This window comes from Rhinichthys klamathensis, unplaced genomic scaffold (genome assembly GCF_029890125.1).
Source record: "Rhinichthys klamathensis goyatoka isolate OS25496 unplaced genomic scaffold, OSU_Roscu_1.1 h1tg000043l_1, whole genome shotgun sequence".
NCBI classification, from domain to species: Eukaryota; Metazoa; Chordata; class Actinopteri; order Cypriniformes; family Leuciscidae; genus Rhinichthys; species Rhinichthys klamathensis.
Genome location: NW_026606590.1, coordinates 671,479 through 680,563, shown reverse-complemented (window position 1 = coordinate 680,563; position 9,085 = coordinate 671,479). Strand labels below are relative to the sequence as shown.

The window sequence follows — 9,085 nt, the reverse complement described above, 5'->3', positions numbered from 1 at the left end:
CCCGAAGTGATAAAATAAAATAAAATAAAATTCTGTATCAAAATTTATAGGCAAGACAAGTAGTTTGTTTAGGTATGGTTTGTAGGGAATTACAAACCTGCGCACATATATTCAAACACACATAACAGAATCAATTCTTAATGCGCATGTGAACGCCATCAGCGTTTATCACAGGTTCCAATTGATAAAAAAACATATAAACACTTGATAATCTTGTTAGATGATTAGATAATTACATTTGAAAGATTTTACTTTCAATAAAACATTTGCAATAGATTTGTAAAAGGGGTTTTTATGCATGTTTGGCCCGGGTTTTTGTTGCATTTACACTGTTCTGACATCTAGGGGTCACCATGGAGACAGGTGTCGGATTGTTTCGAAGCCTCGACACAATACGGCACATTTGCTTCAACTTTTTCAGTGTTTCATGAAGCCTCGATCTGCCCACCACTACCATTACATTCACAGGATGAAGCATAAAACAAAGGCTGAATTCTGAACGGCAGAAATAGTACTAGTAAACTATTCTGAAATAAGCTCAATATGTGCATTCTATGTATGTTCCAAAAGGGTGGAAAAACAAGGGCAATTGAATCTTAAGAACAAATGGAAACACCCAGTTGCATAAACTCCACACTCATGCAAGTCTGGAGAATCATGACTGTTAATGAAAAGGGAGGGATTATCGTTAATTAGCCAAAATCTGTAGAGTACAAAAAGACCAAAGGGCAGCATCTCAACAGTGTGACTAGCTGTTGAACAATGGCAGGAAGTTGGTGTGTTGTTCAGTCTCTGGCACTTTGTGTTTGGTTCTGTGCTTTCTGCCATGCCGTTCCAAAGTGGAGTAATCTGCCCCAAAGTCCTCAAGCTCTGATGTTCCAGCAAACTGACCAGCGGTTTCCTCAGTCAGTTCAATGGCAAGCTAGTCAACAGTTTTCTAAGCCAGTTCAACATCAAGCTAGTCAACAGTTTCCTCAGTCAGTTCAACGGCAAGCTAATCAACAGTATCCTAAGCCAGTTCAACAGCAAGCTAGTCAACAGTTTTCTAAGCCAGTTCAACAGCAAGCTAGTCAGCAGTATCCTCAGTCAGTTCAACAAGCTAGTCAACAGTTTTCTAAGCCAGTTCAACAGCAAGCTAGTCAGCAGTATCCTCAGTCAGTTCAACAAGCTAGTCAACAGTATCCTCAGTCAGTTCAACAGCAAGCTAGTCAACAGTTTCCTCAGTCAGTTCAACAAGCTAGTCAACAGTATCCTCAGTCAGTTCAACAGCAAGCTGGTCAACAGCAAGCTAGTCAACAGTATCCTCAGCAGTTTCAGCCTAAACAGCCAGTGGCACAGGCAGAGCCCCTTGACAAATGTGCTGTAGCTGATTATGAGCAGATCCAATGTGGACCACCTGGTATCAGTGGTGCTGAGTGTGCAGCTATTAACTGCTGCTTTAACGGACAGCAGTGTTACTATGGGAAGGCCGGTAAGAGTGTTGAGTCAATGTAAAGGTGTTTCTTGTTAAACTGATCCTCATCAATAACCAGCTCTTGTACCTTGTTCCAGTCACTGTCCAGTGTATAAGAGATGGTCAGTTTGTGGTAGTGGTGGCTAGAGATGTCACGCTGCCTCGTTTGAGCCTGGATTCAGTCCGTCTCCTGGGTGGAAATGATCCAGCTTGCAGTCCTGTGGGATCCACACCTTTCTTTGCTATATACCAGTTCCCTGTCACTGCGTGCGGCACGAGCATGACAGTGAGTAGCTGCTTGTGGTTTTGTTCTGCATGGCTTAGAATGGACTGGATGCCAACAGTGTTACTATTTGCAGGAGGACAGTGGATATGTGGTGTATGAAAACAGAATGTCCTCCTCGTATGAAGTGGGTATCGGACCACTTGGTTCCATCACAAGGGACAGCCATTTTGAGTGGGTGATGTATTCTTTAGCACATTTGTTAATCCTTGGCAAATGCTACAAGCTCACTGTTTGTTTTCCAGGCTTCTCTTCCAGTGTAGGTACTCTGGTACTTCTGTGGAAGCTCTGGTTGTGGAGGTCAACACTGTTCCTCCACCTCCACCAGTAGCTGCTCCTGGACCCCTCAGGGTGGAGCTTAGACTAGCAAATGGTCAGTGTGTCACCAAAGGCTGTGCAGAAGGTAAGTGTTTGACCCAAGTGTGTGCCTAAAGCCTTTCTAAAGCTCCAGGTTGCAGCGGTTTCTGGTTAAACACTATTCTTCCTCAGGGGACGAGGCGTACACTTCCTACTACAGTGATGCTGATTATCCTGTTACAAAAGTCCTGCGGGAGCCTGTGTATGTTGAGGTGCACGTTTTGGAGAGGACCGACCCCAACATTGTCCTGATGCTGGGACATTGCTGGGCGACATCAACCCCCAGTCCACTCAGTCTACCCCAATGGGACCTTCTGGTTGATGGGTGAGTAAGGCCAGTCTTTATCCATCTAGTGTGCTGTAAGGTGTTTCTGATTCCCTCTTTGCCTTTCAGATGCCCTTACCAGGATGATCGTTACCTGACCACATTGGTTCCAGTGACTGGATCGTCTGGTCTTCAGTTCCCAACCCACTACAAGCGCTTTATTGTGAAGATGTTCACATTTGTTGATCCATCATCACTGGCTCCTCTGCAGGAAACCGTACGCTCCGCAGCCTTACCTCAATCCTTAATATTAGTACTTTTTATAGTGAATTCTATGGCTAAACCCTTTCCCCCTCTGTTAGATCTTCATCCACTGTAGTACAGCAGTGTGCCATCCCTCTTCTGGCTCCTGTGAGCAAAGCTGCACTAGGAAAAGTGAGTGCTTGCTGTAAACCGACTTGGGAACTGTGAGAATTTGGTATTTAAATGCTCCTCATGCTTCTGCCACTTCTTTTACAGGAAGGGACACTCCCATCAAGACCATCTCTAGTGGGCAAACTGTGGTGTCTAGTGGAGAAGTTAACCTGGTCATGTGAATTTAGATTTAATAAACTGGTATTGATTTTCAACAAATCGGATCTTACATGACTGTTCTTGGTTTTATTTATTGGGCCACACTACTAAACCAAAGTTACATTTTTGCTTTAGCAAGGTTGTACTTGCCATGCTCCAGTTGCAAACCTGGGTTCCTCAATATTTTATATAGCAGGGTGCAGACTTTTTTCCTCGCAGTTTGTTTTGCCAAGGAATAAAATATAACAGTAATTGTGACTTATTTCACATTTCTTACTTATTTTTCACAATTGTGAGTTTCTTGGTATTGTGAGTTACAGTATTTCTGGCAAATAAACCCTGCATATGAGTTGACGTTCTCTTGATTTGTGTTCATGAAAGTGCAATAATTCTGACAAAACAAGAAGTTTCTCAAATGAGTAAAATCATGATTATCAGTTTAACCATCATTGTGCAGCCCTACTGGTTGTGTGAAGGGCTTTTAAATCCCTTTATTGCATTAATATAATCCATTTCCAGATGTCTTGTGACGCTGATGAGCTCAATTGGCCCATGCGGAGCTGGAATGGAGAGCTTGAGCTGGCTGTTGTCACCGAGAGCTTCGCTCTAATGATAGATGTTCGTGTGCATCTCCAGACCACAGTGAACATAGTCAGGGAAGTGAGTCCCAATTTCAGTCACAAACTCAATGCTGGCAGACAGTGGCAAAGCATTGATAAAAATCAGAAATGTTTGAGCCGCAAATTTGAATGATTTCTAAAGGATCTTGTGACACTGACAATTTGATTAATTTGTTGCTATAGGAGAGGAAGAATTTTGCAAACTCGTTAAACCATCTAAATTGGCAACTTGTATGTTAGACCCTATACCGACTAAGCTACTGAAAGAGATGCTTCCAGATGTCATAGATCCTCTTCTTAATATCATTAATTCATCTTTGTCTCTAGGATACGTACCAAAAACCTTTAAGCTGGCTATGATTAAACCGCTTGTTAAAAAAACGCAACTTGATCATACAATTAGTCAATTACAGGCCGATCTCGAATCTGCCTTTTCTGTCAAAGATATTAGAAAAAGCAGTATCCTCACAACTGTGTTCCTTTCTTGAAAGAAATGATATCTGCGAGGATTTTCAGTCCGGATTTAGACCGTACCATAGTACCGAGACAGCTCTCATTAGAGTCACAAATGATTTGCTCTTATCATCCGATCGTGGTTGTATCTCTCTAGTAGTGTTACTTGATCTTAGTGCTGCATTTGACACCATTGACCACAACATTCTTTTAAATAGACTGGAAAACTATGTTGGCATTAGTGGAATTCCACTAGCATGGTTTAAATCTACTTATCTGACCGTTATCAGTTTGTAGCAGTAAATGAAGAGATGTCTTATCGATCACAATTTCAGTATGGCGTACCACAAGGCTCAGTACTAGGACCGCTGCTGTTCACTCTGTACATGCTACCATTAGGAGATATCATTAGGAAACATGGAATTAGTTTTCACTGTTATTTACATTTATTCATTTAGCTGACACTTTTATCCAAAGCGACTTACAATTGCTATATATGTCAGAGGTTGCACGCCTCTGGAGCAACTAGGGGTTAAGTGTCTTGCTCAGGGACACATTGGTGTCACACAGTGGATTCGAACCCGGGTCTTTCACACCAAAGGCATGTGTCTTATCCACTGCGCCATCACCACCCCATGTTATGCTGATGATACTCAGCTGTATATTTCTTCGTGCCCCGACGAAACGCACCAATTCACAAAATTAACGGAATGCGTTTGCTGACATAAAAAATTGGATGACTAGTAATTTCCTACTACTAAATTCTGAAAAAACATAGATTCTAATTATTGGCCAAAAAACTTCCTCACGTAATAACCTAGAATACTGTCTAACACTTGATGGCTGCTCTGTGAAGTCCTCGTCGTCAGTTAGGAACCTGGGTGTGCTCTTTGATACCAACCTTTCATTTAAAAGTCACGTTTCTAGTATCTGTAAAACCGCATTCTTCCATCTTAAAAATATATCTAAATTACGCCATATGCTTTCAATGAAAAATGCGGAACAATTAGTTAATGCTTTCATGACCTCAAGGCTAGATTACTGTAATGCTCTACTGGGTGGTTGCCCTGCACGCTTAATAAACAAACTACAGCTGGTTCAAAACGCTGCAGCTCGAGTTCTTACCAGAACCAGGAAGTATGACCATATTAGTCTGGTTCAATAAACACTGCATTGGCTCCCTATTAAACATTGTATACATTTATAAATATTGCTGATTACTTACAAAGCACTAAATGGTTTAGCTCTGCAGTACTTGAGCGAGCTCTTAACGCATTATAGTCCTTCACGTCTAGTGCGATCTCAAAATTCCGGCCAGTTGATAATACCTAGAATATCAAAATCGACTGCTGGCGGTAGATCCTTTTCCTATTTAGCACCAAAACTTTGGAACAGTCTTCCTACCATTGTCCGGGAAGCAGACACACTCTGTCAGTTCAAAGCTAGACTAAAAACACATCTCTTTGACCTAGCATTCACATAATACATTATCGACTTCTATAATTCAATGTTAGGCTGCATAGATTAGGTCAGCTGGAACTGGGAACACTTCCCTTAAATCCTGATGTACTCGTTACATCATAAGAAGAATGGCATCTACGCTAATTTCAGTGTCTTTGTTTATCCCGAGGTTTTCCCGCAGCCTGCCGGATCCAGGCCTTTTCCAGATCTGACAAAGGACCTTCGCCTGGACCCGATGACAACGCAGTGCTGAAATGTCAACTATCCTCTCCCTATGGAGGATTCCTATTCCACTCTACAGATAAAGCGTTGTGGAAATTAGGGTTCACGTACCAACCCCGAAGTGATAAAATAAAATAAAATAAAATTCTGTATCAAAATTTATAGGCAAGACAAGTAGTTTGTTTAGGTATGGTTTGTAGGGAATTACAAACCTGCGCACATATATTCAAACACACATAACAGAATCAATTCTTAATGCGCATGTGAACGCCATCAGCGTTTATCACAGGTTCCAATTGATAAAAAAACATATAAACACTTGATAATCTTGTTAGATGATTAGATAATTACATTTGAAAGATTTTACTTTCAATAAAACATTTGCAATAGATTTGTAAAAGGGGTTTTTATGCATGTTTGGCCCGGGTTTTTGTTGCATTTACACTGTTCTGACATCTAGGGGTCACCATGGAGACAGGTGTCGGATTGTTTCGAAGCCTCGACACAATACGGCACATTTGCTTCAACTTTTTCAGTGTTTCATGAAGCCTCGATCTGCCCACCACTACCATTACATTCACAGGATGAAGCATAAAACAAAGGCTGAATTCTGAACGGCAGAAATAGTACTAGTAAACTATTCTGAAATAAGCTCAATATGTGCATTCTATGTATGTTCCAAAAGGGTGGAAAAACAAGGGCAATTGAATCTTAAGAACAAATGGAAACACCCAGTTGCATAAACTCCACACTCATGCAAGTCTGGAGAATCATGACTGTTAATGAAAAGGGAGGGATTATCGTTAATTAGCCAAAATCTGTAGAGTACAAAAAGACCAAAGGGCAGCATCTCAACAGTGTGACTAGCTGTTGAACAATGGCAGGAAGTTGGTGTGTTGTTCAGTCTCTGGCACTTTGTGTTTGGTTCTGTGCTTTCTGCCATGCCGTTCCAAAGTGGAGTAATCTGCCCCAAAGTCCTCAAGCTCTGATGTTCCAGCAAACTGACCAGCGGTTTCCTCAGTCAGTTCAATGGCAAGCTAGTCAACAGTTTTCTAAGCCAGTTCAACATCAAGCTAGTCAACAGTTTCCTCAGTCAGTTCAACGGCAAGCTAATCAACAGTATCCTAAGCCAGTTCAACAGCAAGCTAGTCAACAGTTTTCTAAGCCAGTTCAACAGCAAGCTAGTCAGCAGTATCCTCAGTCAGTTCAACAAGCTAGTCAACAGTTTTCTAAGCCAGTTCAACAGCAAGCTAGTCAGCAGTATCCTCAGTCAGTTCAACAAGCTAGTCAACAGTATCCTCAGTCAGTTCAACAGCAAGCTAGTCAACAGTTTCCTCAGTCAGTTCAACAAGCTAGTCAACAGTATCCTCAGTCAGTTCAACAGCAAGCTGGTCAACAGCAAGCTAGTCAACAGTATCCTCAGCAGTTTCAGCCTAAACAGCCAGTGGCACAGGCAGAGCCCCTTGACAAATGTGCTGTAGCTGATTATGAGCAGATCCAATGTGGACCACCTGGTATCAGTGGTGCTGAGTGTGCAGCTATTAACTGCTGCTTTAACGGACAGCAGTGTTACTATGGGAAGGCCGGTAAGAGTGTTGAGTCAATGTAAAGGTGTTTCTTGTTAAACTGATCCTCATCAATAACCAGCTCTTGTACCTTGTTCCAGTCACTGTCCAGTGTATAAGAGATGGTCAGTTTGTGGTAGTGGTGGCTAGAGATGTCACGCTGCCTCGTTTGAGCCTGGATTCAGTCCGTCTCCTGGGTGGAAATGATCCAGCTTGCAGTCCTGTGGGATCCACACCTTTCTTTGCTATATACCAGTTCCCTGTCACTGCGTGCGGCACGAGCATGACAGTGAGTAGCTGCTTGTGGTTTTGTTCTGCATGGCTTAGAATGGACTGGATGCCAACAGTGTTACTATTTGCAGGAGGACAGTGGATATGTGGTGTATGAAAACAGAATGTCCTCCTCGTATGAAGTGGGTATCGGACCACTTGGTTCCATCACAAGGGACAGCCATTTTGAGTGGGTGATGTATTCTTTAGCACATTTGTTAATCCTTGGCAAATGCTACAAGCTCACTGTTTGTTTTCCAGGCTTCTCTTCCAGTGTAGGTACTCTGGTACTTCTGTGGAAGCTCTGGTTGTGGAGGTCAACACTGTTCCTCCACCTCCACCAGTAGCTGCTCCTGGACCCCTCAGGGTGGAGCTTAGACTAGCAAATGGTCAGTGTGTCACCAAAGGCTGTGCAGAAGGTAAGTGTTTGACCCAAGTGTGTGCCTAAAGCCTTTCTAAAGCTCCAGGTTGCAGCGGTTTCTGGTTAAACACTATTCTTCCTCAGGGGACGAGGCGTACACTTCCTACTACAGTGATGCTGATTATCCTGTTACAAAAGTCCTGCGGGAGCCTGTGTATGTTGAGGTGCACGTTTTGGAGAGGACCGACCCCAACATTGTCCTGATGCTGGGACATTGCTGGGCGACATCAACCCCCAGTCCACTCAGTCTACCCCAATGGGACCTTCTGGTTGATGGGTGAGTAAGGCCAGTCTTTATCCATCTAGTGTGCTGTAAGGTGTTTCTGATTCCCTCTTTGCCTTTCAGATGCCCTTACCAGGATGATCGTTACCTGACCACATTGGTTCCAGTGACTGGATCGTCTGGTCTTCAGTTCCCAACCCACTACAAGCGCTTTATTGTGAAGATGTTCACATTTGTTGATCCATCATCACTGGCTCCTCTGCAGGAAACCGTATGCTCCGCAGCCTTACCTCAATCCTTAATATTAGTACTTTTTATAGTGAATTCTATGGCTAAACCCTTTCCCCCTCTGTTAGATCTTCATCCACTGTAGTACAGCAGTGTGCCATCCCTCTTCTGGCTCCTGTGAGCAAAGCTGCACTAGGAAAAGTGAGTGCTTGCTGTAAACCGACTTGGGAACTGTGAGAATTTGGTATTTAAATGCTCCTCATGCTTCTACCACTTCTTTTACAGGAAGGGACACTCCCATCAAGACCATCTCTAGTGGGCAAACTGTGGTGTCTAGTGGAGAAGTTAACCTGGTCATGTGAATTTAGATTTAATAAACTGGTATTGATTTTCAACAAATCGGATCTTACATGACTGTTCTTGGTTTTATTTATTGGGCCACACTACTAAACCAAAGTTACATTTTTGCTTTAGCAAGGTTGTACTTGCCATGCTCCAGTTGCAAACCTGGGTTCCTCAATATTTTATATAGCAGGGTGCAGACTTTTTTCCTCGCAGTTTGTTTTGCCAAGGAATAAAATATAACAGTAATTGTGACTTATTTCACATTTCTTACTTATTTTTCACAATTGTGAGTTTCTTGGTATTGTGAGTTACAGTATTTCTGGCAAATAAACCCTGCATATGAGTT

General features: G+C 42.6%; 1 protein-coding gene across 1 annotated transcript; it reads left to right on the top strand.

The window, feature by feature from the left end:
• The first annotated feature begins 734 nt into the window (after positions 1-734).
• On the top strand, positions 735-2,845 carry LOC130082314 (zona pellucida sperm-binding protein 4-like). Its single transcript, XM_056247167.1, has 7 exons — positions 735-1,471; positions 1,552-1,739; positions 1,813-1,910; positions 1,982-2,139; positions 2,226-2,418; positions 2,488-2,635; positions 2,721-2,845. Exons 1-7 carry the CDS (start codon positions 763-765, stop codon positions 2,808-2,810), a joined length of 1,584 nt encoding a protein of 527 aa, XP_056103142.1. The 5' UTR covers positions 735-762; the 3' UTR covers positions 2,811-2,845.
• Positions 2,846-9,085: the final 6,240 nt, after the last annotated feature.